The sequence below is a fragment of the Molossus molossus genome, unplaced genomic scaffold, assembly GCF_014108415.1.
Source record: "Molossus molossus isolate mMolMol1 unplaced genomic scaffold, mMolMol1.p scaffold_m16_p_2, whole genome shotgun sequence".
Classification (NCBI taxonomy): domain Eukaryota; kingdom Metazoa; phylum Chordata; class Mammalia; order Chiroptera; family Molossidae; genus Molossus; species Molossus molossus.
Window position 1 is genome coordinate 131,025,917 of NW_023425355.1, and position 18,287 is coordinate 131,044,203.

At 40.2% G+C, this 18,287-nt stretch overlaps 1 protein-coding gene and 1 non-coding gene across 3 annotated transcripts in view; both read left to right on the plus strand.

Moving 5' to 3' along the window:
• The window catches only part of APOO (apolipoprotein O), a 56,079-nt gene that overhangs the window by 10,867 nt on the left and 26,925 nt on the right, over positions 1-18,287 (plus strand). Inside the window, exons 1-4 of one of the 2 annotated variants that reach the window (XM_036270215.1) lie at positions 4,505-4,593; positions 11,715-11,822; positions 13,412-13,531; positions 16,042-16,096. In XM_036270215.1, the coding sequence (XP_036126108.1) occupies positions 4,543-4,593; positions 11,715-11,822; positions 13,412-13,531; positions 16,042-16,096 (334 nt within the window). In that variant the 5' untranslated portion in view covers positions 4,505-4,542. Of the gene's footprint in view, positions 1-4,504; positions 4,594-11,714; positions 11,823-13,411; positions 13,532-16,041; positions 16,097-18,287 lie in introns of those variants that run through there. The other variant, XM_036270216.1, reaches the window with a different exon arrangement.
• LOC118636853 lies at positions 12,674-12,795 on the plus strand. The gene has a single exon (XR_004960818.1). It is a non-coding gene; the product is annotated as a small nucleolar RNA SNORA26 (small nucleolar RNA).

Sequence of the window (18,287 nt, forward strand, 5' to 3'; positions counted from 1 at the left end):
TACTTTTTTTTGAGGGGCTTACTGTTTATTTTTCTTTCTGGCTGCATTGATTTTTCTTTTTACCATATTAACCTTTTTTTTGTTGTTGTTCCATATATTTTTTATTGTGCTGAAAAATTACAAAACATAAAATTTACCCTCTTAATCATTTTAAGTATACAGTTCAGTAGTGTTAACTATATTTACATTGATGTGGAAAAGAACTCCAGAACTTTTTCATCTTGCCCAACTGAAATTCTATACTCATTAAACAACTCCCATTTCCTCCTTCCCCCAGCTCCTGGTACCCACCATTTACTTCCTGTTTCTATTAGTTTGACTATTTTAAATACCTCATATAAATGAAATTATACAGCATTTGTTTTTTGTTGCTGGCTTCTTCACTTAGCATAATGTCCTTAAGGTTTTAATATTCCATTGTATGTATAGAGCAAATTTACCCATTCATCTTACCATAGACACTTGGGTTGCTTCCACTTTTTTCTTAATCCTCACCCGAGGATATATTTTTATTGATTTTAGAGAGAGAGGAAAAGGGGAGGGAGAGAAAGAGAGAGTGAGAGAGAAACATTGATTGGTTGCGTTCCATATGCGTCCTGACCAGGGATTGAACCCACAACCTAAATATGTGCCCTGACCGGGAATCAAACCCACAACCTTTTTGTACACAAGACGATGCTTCAACCAACTGAGCCAGGGCTTGCTTCCACTTTTTGGCTATTGTAAATAATGTTACGATGAACATGGATGTGCAAAAATATATCCTCGAGACCCTGCTTTCAGTTCTATTGGATAAATACCCAGAAGTGGAATTGCTGGATCATTTTAATTCTATTTTTAATTTTCTGAGGACGTTCCATACTGTTTTCCTTTGTGGCTGTACCATTTTCTCAATAGTGCACGAGGGTTCCACTTTCTCTCTATCCTTGCCAACACTTGTTTTTTTGTTTGTTTGTTTTTTTATAATGACCATGCTAAGGGGTGTGAGATGAGAAAATACATATTTAGAAATTGTATAAGTAATACTGAAATAACTTTTCCTTGAAAAAAGTCAAAACAGTACAGTTAAGGTAATCATCAGGTTTCCATTGTCCGCTTCCCTCTAACCCCCTTCTCATAGAAAGCCTCTGTTACCAGTTTGTTGTGTGGCCCTCCAGATTAGACAGGATTGTTGTATAAAATGTAGGCACTACACTGAATGCTCCTGTTGGGAGAGAGGGCAAATTCTTTTGGTGTATCAAGAATATGGACTCATTTAGTTTCTCTTTATTTCTAATTCTAATGTATTTGTGACACATTACTAATGACAACAGTGTGGCCTGATTTAGACATAATGGTTGATTGTTTGAATCATTTCGTTTTACCCTAAATTCTTTCACATAGTTCATTTTTGTTTTATGTTCTTTTTAAGAACAAGAATAACCTCAAATATATTGTCAGTTTTCAAAGACCTTTTTAAAAAAGATGCATTTCAGATTTTACTTATTAAATAACTGAAAAGAATCAAATTAAAAGCATTTTGCTTTTAAATGAAAAATGCTTTCATATGGAAATTATTGCACAAAAGGTTGATTGAAGGTCAAAGAACCAATGTAACATAGTGGGTGATACGTAATTGTGTCTCATTTCCTGTAAATAGGGGAATATTTAATTTGAAATGGCATTTACTTTAGTTCTTTTTCTTTTTTTGTTACTTCGCACCCAAGGATATTTTCCTATTTATTTATTTATTTATTTCCTCACCTGAGGACATTTTTCCATTTTTTGTTCAGATAGAGTGGGAGGGAGAGAGAGAGAGAGAGAGAGAGAGAAACATCGACGTGAAAGGGACACATTGAGTGGTTGCCACCCACACAACCCAACCAAGGCTCTAAATGGCATTTACTTTAAAATGTCCCCCAAATACATTTATTTTCTAAAGTGATATGAAAATGATCTTATAACTTTGGAAACAGCCGCACATTTGAATGTACAGGTTATATGACAGCAAAAATGCAATAATTAAAGCATTAAATTGCCTTGGCCAGGTGGCTCAGTTGGTTGGAGTATCCTCCCATACAACAAAAGTTTGCAGATTAAATGCCTGATCAGGACACATACCTAGGTTGTGGGTTCAATCCCCAGTTGGGGTGCGTACAGAAGGCAACAGATCAATGTTTCTCTCTTTCTTTTTTTTCTTCCTCTCATTTTCTCTCTCTTTAGAAATCAATAAAAATATATCCTCAGGTGATGATTTAAAAACAAGCATTAGCCCTGGCCGGTTTGACTCAGCGGTTAGAGCGTCAGCCTGTGGTCCAGAGAGACCCGGGTTCGGTTCCCGCTAAGGGCATGTACCTCGGTTGCGGTTTGTCCCCAGCCCTGGTTGGTCGTGTGGGTGATGGCCACTCGATGTGTCCCTTTCATGTCGATGTTTCTCTCTCTCTCTCTCTCTCTCTCTTCCTCTCCCTCCCTCCTACTCTATCTGAAAAAAAATGGAAAAATGTCCTCGGGTGAGGATAAAAATAAAAAAATAAAAAGTAAATAAAAACAAACATAAGATTTATTTATGCAGTTTTTGATACCAAATTATTTTGAGCGGTGGATTATTTTCAAAACCCTATCTGACATTGATATTAAAAGGGAACTCTTTGATTAAAAATGTTTTTTATATTAAAGTAGCAGCCATGGTTTATGGTTGACTACATTTGCTCTGTATAGCAATCGAATCTACTCATGGGTGTAGCTGAAAGGACTGTGGTGTGTCAGAAATCATCCTCATGTTCTAACCTTTCTCCTTTTTTTTTTTTAATCCTCACCTGAGAACATTTTTCCATTTTTTATTCAAATAGAGTGGGAGGGAGAGAGGGAGAGAGAGAGAGAGAGAGAGAGAGAGAGAGAGAAAGAGAGAGAGAGAGAGAGAGAGAGAGAAACATCGATGTGAAAGGGACACATCAAGTGGCTGCCACCCACATGACCAACCAGGGCCCGGGGACAAACTGCAACCGAAGTACGTGCCCTTAGCGGGAATCGAACCTGGGTCTCTCTGGACCACAGGCCGACGCTCTAACCGCTGAGCCAAACCGGCCAGGGCACTTTTTTTTTTAATTACTCTATCTTTATAGAGCCTATTCCTAATGACACTGAGTCTTAACATTAATCTGTTGGGTGACTTTGCTAAAAAAAGAGAAGAGAGGGAGGGAGGGTGGCAGGAAGGCAGACATAAACTTTCTGATTGTTGATTCCGCCTTCTCTCTGCAGTTGTTTCCCAGAATTTCTAGTTGTGGTACATGATTCCTTTTTCTTTGTTACTCCTGCCCCTGGTTGTGCACTTACACAGGTGGTGTAATTATTTGTTTATCTGCTTTATTTGGAGGCAGCAATCACATCTTACTGTTTTTGAAGTCTGTTTTCATTGTTTTATTCAAGAGTTGCTTTGATGTTGTCCTTTGTGTGGCTTGTTGGGCTATTAAATGGGGCAAGGAAACTCAGAGAAAAACGGGTTTTGGAGAAAGAAAATTCATTATGAAGCAGTAATGGAAAAACCTAGTGAAGGTGTCCATGCAAGCCTGACACTTAGGGCGAGGCCCTGGCTGGGAATACTGATCTGGGCATCAATAGCATAGGGTTGGAGTTAAAGATTTAGATTTTTTTTTTGGTACATGACCCTAGCAGGAACTGAACCCAGGACTCTGGTCCACAGGCCGATGCTCCAACTGCTGAGCCAAACTGGCCAGGGCTAAAGACTTAGATTTAAATGAAATTGCTCTGGAGTGAGTAGAGGAGAGGGCTTAAGGAGAGAGTTAAGGACTGACTCATCACCCTTGAAGAGGTGGACAGAGGAAGAGAAGTCCCAAAAGGAGAGTGAAAGAGTGCCCTCCGAAGCTTGTAGACCGGAGCTAGAGGAGAATCTTGAAACAAAGGAAGACAGAATTTGAAGGTGGTGGAGTGGTCACTAGGTTCAGGGTGCAAGCCAGATGCCAGCTGTCCATTGAAGTTTAGTAACTGGGAGGCCTTAGGAAGAACAGTTTTTGGTACCCTGAGTAGTCAAGGGAGGAGGGAATAAAGTAGAGAAAGCAAACAGAGTCTCTATAACTTGGTGTTTAAATATAACATACATACAGAAAAGTGTACAGATCATAAGTGAATTTTTACAAACTGACCATACTAATGTAGCTAGCACTAGTCAATGTAAGAAATGTCCAAACCTGTAGGGAATTTTTATTATTTTATTTGAACCAAACTGGCAACAGTTGCTGGGAAGCAAAATCTCAATGGATTGAGAAAATGCTCTGGAAAATGGCAGTTTTACCACTTACTTTATACATCAGAATCAAAGAAGACAGAAGGAGGCTACAGGAAATCCATTGGTGATAGATTAGGGAGGCAGGAGAAAGCAAAATGGGGAAGTCTCTGAGACTGGATAAAAAGTAAAGTAGATAGACACATGCTGTTTTTATATTGGTGGATACCGGATAGTTAACAGTTAACATTTACAGCACATAGAGATGGTATGTGGAGAAACAAGATAACAATGAGGTGTTCTGTGGTCTCCTGCTCTGGTGGATGACTGTGCCCAGAGGGCTCTGGAAAAGAAATGACCGTGACATTCCAAAGGTATGTTATTACAGATGTAAAAAGACAATAGACAGGCTCAGTTAAGGTAAAAAGATTGAACTTTGTCAGGGAAGATAACAGCCTAGGACATTACTACCCACATGACTCCCTTTTAGTTAGGAAGTTTTCATTTCAGACCATCCTATGTGGTTACTTTATAGAGTTTGTTTGCCATGCAGGCCTCCCCTGTGCTTGTCAGATTTAGTATGTGGTCCCTTTTTCACCTACACCCTCATGACCCTTCTGTTCTAGCCACTCCCTGGCGTGCTAAGGGTATCCACTGTTTTACCTTCTAACCATAGTCTATTTTAAAAATAAATTTGTCAGTGGAGGGAGATAAAGGATAGGGTAGTAGTTAGAAAGGGAATTAGGGGTGGAAGGTGTTAGTTGCATTTTGTTTAAATATATTCTTGAGTCCTGGCTGGTTTGGTTCAGCGATTAGAGCGTCAGCCTATGGATCAAAGGGTCTTGGGTTCATTTCTGGTCAAGGGCATGTACCTAGGTTGTGGGTTTGATCCTCCGCCCCGGCCGGGGTCATACAGGAGGCAGCCAATCAATGTGTCTTCCTCACATCGATGTTTCTCTCCCTCCCTCCTTCCTTCCACTCTCTCTCTAAAAAAAACAAAAAAACAAAATGAATGTTAAATAAATCCTGTAACTTCTTTAGCAGGTGGCCAGTCACTATTTCTTTTCATGTTTAGGACAATTTTCATTTCACTCGTTCAGATGTTTTAAAAGTATGTTTGAGTGTTTATACAAATTAAGTTAAATAACTGTTCCCCAAGCATCTGCTTGTGCAGTAGTGGTTTTCTAAACTTGACTGATCGTAGTAACAGATTCTTGGGCCCCTCTTAGGTTTATTGAATGAGATACTCTGGGAATCTTTGCTTCTAAAAAACTCCCCAGGTGATTCTGAAACCTTCTGTACACGGGCCTGCAAGGCAAGGCTTACATTTTATCAAAAAAGGGAGACTGGTATACATTTTTAAATGAAAAGTCTAATAAGGTAATAGATCCTGTAATTGTGGGAGAATAAAAGGTCACACTTCTTAAAAAAATAAGAGAGACTGTATACTGAATTCTCCATAAAGTTGAAAAAGAAAGCCAGTTGCCAGGGTTTTGAGACCCATCATTATTAAACATCCTTGAGGGTAGCTTATTTAGCTGGAAGCTTTTGTCTTTAAAGCAGTTTTATAGGGACGCGATCAGAAGGTGGTCCTGGAGCTAGACTTCTGAGCCAGACTTCTGGGCAGTGCATTTTTATTGCAAAACAAGGACAACTGCTGATCTTGGTGCTCAGTTTCCATTGACAATTAAGCCTCCTGTGGACTATGTAAAACAAAAGCTGAAAGACAAAGAGAGAGAATTCAAAGTTCTAAAATGGAGATTATATCTTGGTAGGGAGAGTATAAATAAGATGCCTTGCTGGGGGACAGAATCCGACAGACAGTTTAGCCACATGAGCCAGGAAACTTAGTGACACTCTACATAAAGTTGACAAAGCTGAGTCACCAACTCATCTTCGTCTGAGGCAAATTTTCGTTTTCCCTATGACTATGGGTTTCTTACAAACCTGTATTCAAAACCAACACAAAAACAAGCTAACACATTGGGATCCTTACTTTGATACCCCACCCAGCTGAATTCTAGGAGAGGCATCCAGTGACTGAAGGGTATGCTCCAGAGGATAGGCTAGATACAAAGCAACACAGCCTTTGGATCTAGTCAGTCTGTTGCTATAGTTGAGCACTCATTGAAGATGCAGCTCCTAACATAGTGGGCTTGACTTTGATCTAGCAAGCCAAACGCATCTGATCCAAAGTGGAGCATGTGTCATGAGCCCTTGGAAGGTACATATGTACATAGTGTCTTAGCCAAGCCATCTGCCCTAGGGTGGAGAGAGAGCCTGACAGACAAGGATTCTCAAGGACTGTCACTTGGGACAGTGAGTGCTCAGGCCATGGGCATGTGCACATTATAGGTTCCAGGCCTTCATCGATAAAGGTCCAGAGAATGCCCTGGCTGGTTTTCTCAGTGGTTAGAGTTTCGGCCTGCTGTCCAAAGGGTCTCAAGTTTGATTCTGGTCAAGGGCATGTACCTGGGTTGTGGGTTCAATTCCCAGCCCTGGTCGTTGTCATGCAGGACGCAACCAATCCATGTCTCTCTCTCTCTCTCTCTCTCTCTCTCTCTCTCTCTCTCTCTCCCTCCCTCCCTCCCTCCCTCCCTTCCATTCTCCCTAAAACTCAATGAAACAGTATCCTCAGGTGAGGATTAACAAACAAACAAACAAACAAACAAACAAACAAAAGAGGTCCAGAGGAGATCTTACTTCCCAGGAGGTATTTTCAATCTGGTTGTACCATAATGGGTCTCATGGAGAGAGAACACCTTTATGTTCATGTTTCACAAGGCAACCCAACAGGAGTACCCACGGGAGAAAAGGTGATAAAGCCAGAGAGAGCTCCAGTGATTATGACCCACACAGTGGAAGTTGGTTAAATCTTTCTTCAGAACATTTAACTTCCAGGTTAATGTTCTTTTACTTCCTTGGGGAGACTAAAGATCGAAGAAAGTGCTTCTTTGCCCTCATACTTCCTGGAGTGATCTCTGCCTTTAACAGCCTTTCCCTTTTTAAGTTCTGGTATTGAATGGGTTAGTCTGAATACTCAATATGAACTCTTTTAAAAATATTTTTAATTGATTTTTTAGACAGAGAGGAAGGAGAGACAGAGAGAGAGAGAAACATCGATGTGAGAGAGAAACATTGATGGGCTGCCTCCTGCCCGCCCCCTACTGGGTATTGAGCCTGCAAACTGAGCATATGCCCTGACCAGGAATTGAACTGGGACCTCTCATTCAATGGGATGACGCTCAATCCACAGAGCCACACCAGCTGGCCTCAGTATGAATTTTTAACAAATGATGATAGCCATCTGGCAGGGGTCCAGCATCTACAGTTCCCATTTGTGATAACATCTGGTCTGGCTGAGGTGGAGTGGGGTAGTCTCTCACCAAGAAGAGCCCTCTTTGATACCAGAAAGGAAAGTGAACCACCCAAGATGTTGGGCAGCACATCAGCATCAGGTTTGTCTGCCTGTGGACCTTTTACCTAGGTTCCTCCTGTAGTGTCCATCACATGTTCATTCAATGTCACATGTTCCTTACCAGTCAGGTGTGTGGCTGACTCCTTCCTAGGAATGATCATTGACCTGCAGTTGCCACCCATATGTTAGCATGGATTTGGCATGGTTTAGGTATGCAGAGATTCTTTTTGTTGTTTTTTTTTTTTTTTTTTTTTTATCCTCACCCGAGGATATTTTTCCATTTTTTGTACAGATAGAATGGGAGGGAAAGAGAGGAAGAGAGAGAGAGAAACATCGACGTGAAGGGACACATCGAGTGGCTGCCACCCGCACGACCAACCAGGGCCGGGGACAAACTGCAACCGAAGTACGTGCCCTTAGCGGGAACCGAACCCGGGTCTCTCCAGACCGCAGGCCAACGCTCTAACCGCTGAGCCAAACTGGCCAGGGCCAGAGATTCTTTTTGAAATGTAGTTTACATACAGTGAGATGCACAGATTTTAAGTTCTACAGATCTTAGAACAGTTTGAGTTTTGACAACTTCTATACACACCTTCTGTAACCCACACCCCAATAAAAATATAGATAATTTCTGTCACCCCAGAAAGTTCCCTTGTGCCCCTTCTTACTAAGTCCACTGCTCCCCTTTCACACTTTACCACCAGGCATCGACTGCTCTGATTTCTATTACTGTGTATTAGGTTTGAGGTCATAAAGTAAAAAACATACAGAGTTTCTTACAGTCAGCATGGTAAGAGATATTAGCATATACTATTTATTCAGGTAAATCAGTGCTTCTCAGTGGTGTGTGGGACATCCCCTTGTTGACTTTTGGCAGTGTCTGGAGACATTTTTGACTCATGCCAGGGTGGCATCTAGTGGGTAGAGGCCAGGGATCCTGCTAAGCCTCCTACATACACAGGATGGCCTCACAACAAAGAATGATCCGTCCCCAAATGTCAACAATGCTGAGACAGAGAAACCTTGAAGTAAATAAAATTCTGCCCTGGGGAATGTTAATCTGTGAGAGCCTGTAGGAAACTGAAAGGGTGACTGCTGGAGTGCTTTGTTGGGTGCGACAGACCTGTGGCTACAGTTCTTGCTGTTGAGAGGGAATGAAGGTGGGTTGAGGGGGGCAGGGTAGACAAACAGGAGAAAAGGAAGAAGAAGACAACAACTTGGGCAATAAAGGGGCAGGCTTAGCATAATATTAAAATGAGAAAAATGGAAAAGAGGGAGAAATAAAGTAGAAATTAATCAGCAAGAATCGAATAAATTGTTAAATTTTAAAAGTAAACAAGTTGAAAATAATCTCTAAGAGCATCAAAAGTGGAAATCTGAATTAAAATGATAGAAGGCCATGAGATGAAAAATGAAATATATGGAAAGTAGATAGGATTAAGGATTGAAAGCAGGAATCAAGACTTCAGAAGGTGAACATAGGTATTATATTATAGCAAATGAGATGCCGCTAGGGGACACTATGAAGCCCAGATGCTTAGACGCTCTGGTGGTGGATGGGGAGTGAAAAAGGGAGAGGCAAGCACCAGCTATTGCCCATGAAGAAGGTAATCAGAATCAAAGTCCAGGGTGGAGCCTGCTGGCTCAGTGGAAAGTCCCCAGCTCAAGCAGTGTTGTTAGTAGATCGTGGACAGACCCAGAGGGCAGAGAGCACTGAGTTCACACCTCCAGATACCAGCAGCCTAATAGGCCCTCTCCTGGGGTGTGGGGAGGGATTACGCTAACTGTGTCAGCAGCAGCAGGCTAACCTTTACCCTGGAAGCAAAATAAATTTGTAGCAATATTTTCCTGAAATTAAGACCTTTCAAGATGAACACTTAATGCCTTCAGGGTATGTTAATTACTTTAAAAATATGTTTTATTGATTTTTTTTTTTAGAGAGAAGAAGGGAGAGAGAGAGAGAGAGAAATATTGATGTGAGAGAGGAACATCTATTGGCTGCCTCCTACACGCCCCCCCTGGGGATCGAGCCTAAAACCCAGGCATGTGCCCTGATGGGGAATTGAACCAGGACCTCTCAGTCCATGGGATGATGCTCAATCCACTGAACCACACCAGACAGGCTGTTAATTATTTTTAAACCAGTTAAAGTAATAACCACTTAAAATTTTTTTTTCCTTTATTGATTTTAGAGAGGGAGGAAGGGAGAGAGAGAGAGAGAGAGAGAGAGAGAGAGAGAGACAGAAACATTGATGAGACAGAACATTGATTCCCACCCCCTGCATGCCCCCCACTGGGGACCTGGCCCACAACCTGGGCATGTGCCCTGACTGGAAATCGAACCGGCAACCTCTTGGTGCAGGGGTCGACTCTCAGCCACTGAGCCACACCTGCAGGGCAGTAATAACCACTTTAAAAAAATAATTTCTAGCTCTTTTTTGCTTCTGAAACATGGGAATGTCCTTTTTTTGTGTGCGACTCCAGACATACATTTCAACAGACATTTTTGTTTGGTTTTATTCTGTTTTGTGAATATTTTAGAATAGTCTAGTCTTTCGCATTATAGGCACTGCAAATTTCAGCACTATGATTTCCATTATGCTAAATCATGCTGAAGTACTTAGAATAAGTCAACCTTTTATTTACTTTTCACTGCTTTTCTGTCCATTTAGGCAGGCAATAAACAATTATTGAGCATGTCTTATGTGCTAGGCAGTCATGGACACTAGAAATACAAAGACATGGCCCTATCCTGAAAGGGCTTCCACACTGGTAGGGAGAACTTGATGGACAGATAAGAAAAGAACAGCAATGAGTCTCCCTGCTCTTAGGCAATTGTACAGAAAGACAAAGCAAGTATAGAACATTCTAGGCTGAGGAATCAGCACGAGCGAACCCATGAAGCTGGGAAACAGCATGGGAGAAATATAGGGAGTTCAAGTTTTGTGAGAGAAGGCAGAATGATAGATGAGGTTAGAGAAGGTGGTTGGGGTGAGATTATAATGGGCCTTGTTTGACCCACATAAAAGTTCTAGGTAATGAGTTCCAAAGGATCTCAAATAAAGATAGAAGATAATCGGTCAGGTTTGTAGTTGACAAAGATCATTCTTTCGTGGTGCAGTGGTTGAGTTATCAGAGGCCAGGTGAACAGTCAGAATGGTGCTAAAACAATCCAGGAAAGAAATGAGGGCCCAAGGGAAAACTGCACCAGAGGGGATAGAGTGAATCGAGATAATCTAATAGGCAGAATTAAGATGAACTGAGAGTGTCTGATTAGGTTGTCTAGTTGGGTGGTGGCACCACTCCTGAGAGAGAAAGCAGAGGAAGAGGTGCAGGTCTGGGGAGAAGGTGCTAGATGGTCACGTGCTGTGTAAATGTAGGTGTTATTGAGAAAAAGCTTTCCGATTTGATTCCATGGCACACATTCACCCATCAGGCCTAGTGTGGACTTGGAGGCACAGACAAGATCCTGATGGGTTGATTTTGGACAAGCTTGATCTGGGGAGCTCGTGTCCCATCCAAGTAGAAATGTTCAGAAGTCACCGAGTGAGTGAGTTGGTAGCTCAGGAGAGAGCTCTGGGCTGGGGCTATATATTTGGAAGTCACTGGGCATGAGTGACCCCCAGTCAGGGAAAGCAAGGCACAGAATGAGACTGATTGGGGAGACTAGCTCTGGATGGAAGTGGAAAGGGGGAGGGTCCGAAAATTTGATTGGTAGAATGACAGAAATAATCTTCACTCTGTTCAATGAATTACTAGGTAAGATAATTAAAAACTCCTTCCCTTGTTGTTGTATGTTTGTTTGTATATATCTTTTACTTTACTTGAAAGGCTAAGTAGAAAAACTTAGAAACTACTCTCTTTGGAAAATTAAGATAAAGGTGACCTGAAATTTTAAGTGTATGAGAACATGTTTTCTAGATTCTGACTTGCATAAAACTTCAGGAATGCATTTATTTCTCATAAAGCACAGTAAGCCTTTCAGGGCAGGAGTGGCTAAGGTTATGAATATGCTCATGTTGTGCACATTCATTTCATAGCATGGAGAGAAAGCTTAAGATTGCTTCTGTGTTTCAGGTAATTCAGAGATCCGTGGGGCCAGCCAGCCTGAGTCTTCTCACCTTCAAAGTCTATGCATCACAGAAAAAGGACTCACCTCACAAAACTTGCGTGAGGGTTAATGAGGTAATGTGCTGTTCATGTTACGCTATGTCTTGAACATCTAATTTACTTACAATAGGAAGTATACAAATCGTGTATCAGGAAGATATGACATTATCTTTTCTTTATTTCTTTATTTTTTCTTAATCTTTATCTGAGGATACTTTTCCATTGATCTTCAGATAGAGTGGAAGGGAAGGAGGGAAAGAGAAAAAAAAAAAACACCTGATGTGAGAGAGATACTGATTGATTGCCTCCCACATGACCCTGACCAGAGCCAGGGATTGAACCTGCAACCCAAGTATGTGCCCTCGACCAGGAATCAAACTCGTGACCCTTTGGTCTGTGGGCCGATGCTCCAACCAATGAGCCAAACTGGCCAGGACAGGAAGATAGGACATTTTAGAGGATATTTAATAACAGGAAATATATTTCCTTATAGTTTATTTTTCTTTGTGGTAAGCTGCTAACCTGGCTTTTTTCAACAGATAAACTTCAATTAATAGTACTTAGCTTAGGGCATAATATTTCCTGGATTTTTAGTGGGGAATCTGCTCTGACCCAGTAGATTGATTATAAGCACAGTTCGCTTCTAAGTGATCTGCCTGTTTCTAGACTGCTTATCAAGCCAAGAAAACCTTTCTATTTTTCCTCTCTAAAGAAAGAAGAAATTAAAGACCTGGCCTTATTCTGCTTCTTGGCTGGATTAGAGGCTCATAAGTATATGTTTAATGAATACTAAAGAAATAAAACAAGAAATCTTTTCTCCATTGTTTACATTTCTTTTTTGTCTATACTTGCCACTGATTATTTTGGATATTTGGTTTCTGTTGACCGAATAAAGTGACATAAAGATCTACCTTCCACCCTTTCTTGTGCCCTTTTAAGGCTGACGCAGTGCCTTAGGAGGCTAACACAGAAGGGTACAGTAAGTCTCCATAAAACCCAGAGAAGAGATGGTAAAACTCCTCTTTGGATCCTGTCTGGAGTCACAACTGAAAAAAAAAGATATACCTTCAGTCATGAACAGGGTTACTTGAATGGTGTTTACATAAAACTAAATAGCTCATCTTTTTGCCCTTTACTCTCTTCCTCTCAGGCCTTGGGGCAGTGGAATTTTTGAGGGTGAAGAAGGTAGCCAGTAGTGGCTATGAAAAGTTTCTTTTCTGGGTGCGGAACAAACTTGCTATCCTGCTTTGATTAGCACCAGACTGATCATTTGAACTAAGTAACATGCTCTTCAGTTACTCTCAAGCCTTTTTTTTTTACCCCCTTCCAACCCACCCTTTAGAGTAATACTATTTTTTCCAAACTAAATCTAAAATAGAATACCAAATTTCAGTATATAAAACAGATAAAGGGGGGCTACTTTGTCTGCTACCAGTAAGGGGGGGGGGGAGTAGAACACCTCTTAGACCTGCCCTCTTGGCCTTGGCCTTATTGATTAAGGAAAGAAGTAAGGTGCAGAAATCCTGTGAAGCAAGATTTAGGGTGCATGTTACCCTTAGAGTCCCTGCAGTTTATGAAATATTAGAAATATTTGCTTACAAATTTGCTAATTGATTATCTCACTGCTGTATAGACATTTTTGTTCTGGTTTTTAATGTATGCAGCTTTCACTCTACTCCGTTCCCGAGGGTCAATCTAAGTATGTGGAGGAGCCAAGGACTCAACTTGAAGAAAGCATCTCACATCTCCGAGAGTATTGCAAGCCATACACAAGTTGGTGTCAGGTACAGCTCTTCTGAAAATGGAGTGAACACGTTTCTGTTTAGTCAGTAGTGAACAGTCTATTCTCAGCTGCATGTTTTCAGAAAGAGGCATGATAAAGGGCCCCAATTTAAGAGTGCCCAATTTACAGATGTTCATCAGTGCCATCCCTACGGGTGGGGGAGCAGAGAGCCCTAGCTTCCTGGTGGTGGCTGTTGCCATAGCTGCGCAGAGAATTTCCCTCCCATTGGGGAGGTATAGCACTGTGACTAGAGAGTGGAGGGCTGGTAGGGATCTTGTTGATCACAGCTATGAAAACACTATTGTCTACCAGGAGAGGAACTGGAAAGGAAGGAAAAGGATACAATGTAACCATTTATGTCAAAATTGGGAAGTCCCCTCAGAGATTCCACAAATCAGTACCCTTAAACAATAATGGTCACAAAGCATTTTGAATGCTATAATAGGAGGGAAAATAACTTAAAAAAGGGTAGAATTACATATTTGAGTACTGAACTTTTTGCCCCAATAGTCCAAGAATTACTTATACACATTGGCTTCTATCACTGCTCAGGTTTTAGATCAGTCATTTGTCATTATGTTCATGAAGGCATTTCTGTGATTTTTTAAACATCGAAAACCGAAGTTTGTAATCTACAGAATGCTTTCATCAGCTTTGATACATATATTTGCTGTACTTGATCTTGATTTTGAAAATTGATGGAAAATTAGTAAAAAGCATGTAGGTGTATGTGACATGATCTAGATTTACTTTGCTTGAGACTTATAAGCTCAATTTTCCTCCAGAACTTATTTAAAAATTTGTAATTTCCATTGTCTATATCAGTGCTGAACCAATTTAGAAAGAAAATAGTAAGCACAGACTCTATCAACAATATAAATTTGGCCATTATACTTAAATATCATAAACATATTATTGAGTTATGAAATACCTAAAGACTATATATAATGAGTTGTAAAACACTTAGACTTGATTCTCTTGTTCTAGAAGATTTTTAAACCATCTGCTAGTCGTTAAGATAAGGTCAGAAAAGTTGTGCAAATGTTTTTGTATCATGTAGGCATGACTACTGTTTTATTTTCTCTCACTTTTTTTTTGGTCATGAAAGTACTTTGTCTCTAGCTTTCAACCTAAGGTTGCTTTTTGTTTTTTACTTTTTCATCTGTGCATGATACTCAGTGAGGCAAAATGCCTCTGTAGATGGTAGAACAGTTATCAACATGTTTATTTGCACTACTTATAAGTAAACTTATGTGATTATAATGGTTTTATTTTCCTATAGAATAAAGTATTCATGAATAGACATATTTTTAATTCTTGATTCCTATTTTCAGGCCAACAATTTCTAGCCCCTTTCTTCAAGAACTAATTTAATTTTTCTTTATTATAAAGAGGTCACGCCAGTAAAAGAAGTGAGCAGTCACTCTAGACATTGATCTGTAGCTTTTCTTTTCTTTCTTTCTTTTTTATGGGCAGCAGAAATTAATAATGGATTTTAATGAAGCAATATTCAGTTTTTTAGTGTTTCTTACGTCCCCCCTCAAGTTAGCATTTATTATTTAGTCCGTTTAACAGTATTAGGATAACTTGTTCTCGCTTGAACTAAATTATATGCATAAAACAAATCCTTTTTCAAGTGGCAACTCGTTCTGATACCTTCTGATACACGCACGTCTCTTGTCCATCTTCACTGTAGACTTCTTGAAGGTGGGTACCCAAGTCCCTTGTTTTCTTTAGGATCATCTGATGTTCATGTCCAAAACTGTTTTATGGTTATTGTTAAGGGAACGTTAGCACTTCATTTACTTTGGGACTTGGGTAAGTGTCTTTCCAAATTTTGATATAGACTCCTTTGTTCCATTAAAGCTAGTCATTCCTGCTTCAAATGGGCATTGTTTTTTTGATATAGGTTCTAAAATCATGGCAAATCAGGAATTAGACTTAATATGAAAGACAGATTTAATCTCAGGGAAAGGGTTGCTGCCTTAATTATCAAGGGGATTGATTTTTGTCCATTCTCTTCAATTTTTAAAAATGTTTTTATTGATTTGTTATTTTTTTTTAGAGAGAAAGGAAGGGGGAGAGAGAGATAGAAACATCAGTGTGAGAGAGAGACATCGATCAACTGCCTCCTGCACGCCCCTTACTGAGGATCAAGCCCACAACCCAGGCCACATGCCTTGACCAGGAATTGAGCCGGGACCTCTCAGTCCACGGGACGACACTCAGTCCACTGAGCCACACTGGCCTGCTCTTCAATTTTAAAAGAGAATGAAAAGGCTGAGTTGTTGAAACCGTTCTCACTTGAAATCCTATGGCAATCATAAGCCATTCTGCTGAGCTATTTGCGGTGAAGGGGAAATTACAAAAGAACACAAAACCCCCAAATAGACACTATATCTTTGTTCGAAAAGTGTTGATAACATGATAACTTATTCAGTAAAGACATATATTTATTGTTACTTTCTAATCAGCAAATCCTACTCACTCATTTTCTTTTCACTTTTGTAGGAAATGTACTCCCAAACTGAGCCCAAGATGCAAAGTTTGGTTCAGTGGGGGTTAGGTAAGTTGATTTTTAATGAGGTATAATCAGTTTCTTTACTAACATTGGACTCTTTCATTGGGGTTCCATGGATGGACTCCCAAGAGATTTGTGAATTCCTTAAAATACTATGCAGAATTTTAGAGCTATGTAGATTTTTCTGGAAAGGATGTATTATTTTCATCAGATTTCAGAGGCTTAGTGTCCCCAAACACTCAGGTAAGTCTCTTCAAGATCATTAGGATTGCTGGGCTAGCAAACACAAATATACTGAATTTTTTTTCTTTAAATCTATTCCAGCTGCAATGTCCCTAAATCACGCTAATTCACACTGACTCATCAATAGGCTTTCAGAATCAGGAGAGCTCTTTTGCACAGCTGTTAATACATTTTATAGAAGTTTAAAGGCAGGTGGGAACTAGGTTGGTGTGCCTAGGAAAGGCCTTATTGTATAAGCAGTAGTATTTTTACATTTTTCATTGGTTCTTGTTTTTTCAAATTATAAAAGAAAGTTTATTTAGAAAGTCACAGGGTGGGTGGGTAAAGACGTGGGTGTGCTCAAGAGAGAGAAAAACTGTGCCTTCCTTGTTTGTTTTTAAATTGTTGACAGTATTGCAGATTGGCCCCATTTTTCCCCCCTTTGGTGACCTCCTTCGTTGGTTTTCCTTGTCCTTGATTGTTTTTCACAATCCAGTATCTTACAGACTCATAAACTGGTTTCACAGTCTGTATTTTGACTAATCTTAGTCACGAACTGGTAACATGCTTTGTTCCCTTTATTAGACATCTTGGGAAATCAAACTCTTATTTTCACAAGTGTTTGTTTCTATGACGAAATAAAATAAAATGAATATAGTACATTTCTGTGCGCAGATCATTATTGAGTATTGATAGCCCTGAAACTACCATATAAATAAAATTTCCATTTGAAGACAGACAGTCATAGCCTACTTGTTCTTAAAGTTATTCATGTCTGTTAATGAGCAACAAACACTTATTTAGTGGTTATTATGTTCTAAGAACTAGTCTAAGTACTTTAAAAATATTAATTTGTGGCCCTGGCCAGGTAGCTCATTTCATTAGAGCATTGTCCTGTACACCAAAAGGTTGTGGGTATGGGTTTAATCCTGGGTCGGGGCTTGTGGAGAGACAACTGATCGATGTTTCTCTCTCTCTCTCTTTCGCTCTCTCTCTTTCTCTCTCTCTCTCTCTCTCTCTCTCTCTCTCTCTCTCTCCCCCTCCCTCCCTCCCTCCCTCCCTCTCTCCTTCTCCCTCTCCCTCCATTTTTCCCTCCCTCCCTCTCTGTCTTCCTTTCTCTAAAATCTATAAAAACATATCCCCGCTAGAGTATAAAAAATACAGTAATTTATGTATAATCCTTATAACAACCCTGACAATTAGGTATTTTGTTACCTTCATTTTTTTTTTTTTTTTTTTTTTTTTTTGAGGAAGGGAGAGAGGGAGAGACATCGATTGATTGCCTTCGTATGCACCCTGACTGGGATCAAACCGACAACCTGTGTATGTACTCTGATCAGGAATTGAACCTGCCACCTTTTTGTGTATGGACGATAATGCTCCAGTCAACTGAGTCACACTGACCAGGGCTGTTACCTTCATTTTTTTCACCTGAGGAAACTAAAGAACTCCTGCTCTTTTATCTGCGCATGTGTGACAGGTAGTCTCTTCATTGTTACCTGTTATTTTCCGTGGACTCAGAGCAGGAGGCATTATCTGCAGTATGTTGTTTTTTCTTCTCTTGGGCTATGTCCAAGAGCAAAGGCTCTTAAGAAGAAACATTCCATTATGAGTTATGTTGTTGTCCGCCATGGCAATCAGTCCATTTCCCAGTAGTCACAGCTAAGTTATGTTACCAGAAGCTGGGCTTCAGCCTCAGTGTAGTCTTATAGCATATCTTCTTGCCCATTTCTTTGTGATTTACCCCCTTTGGCTCAGCTCACCTAGGCCATCTGATTGTCCTATCTTCAACTGTTCTGCCTGTTTGCCTAGAACTGAAAACACCATGCTGGTAGGCAAAAGTAAAGGGAAGTAGATAATTATCTCAAATGACTCAGGCAAGAAGATGGAAACTTAGAACTAGGTTAAAGGCAAAGGCCAGACAGGAATTGGTACCAACAACACAAGCCCTGTAGTAGTATTTAAGATGATCACCACATTTTCCAAAGAATCCAGGAAAAGGAAAACTGGCATG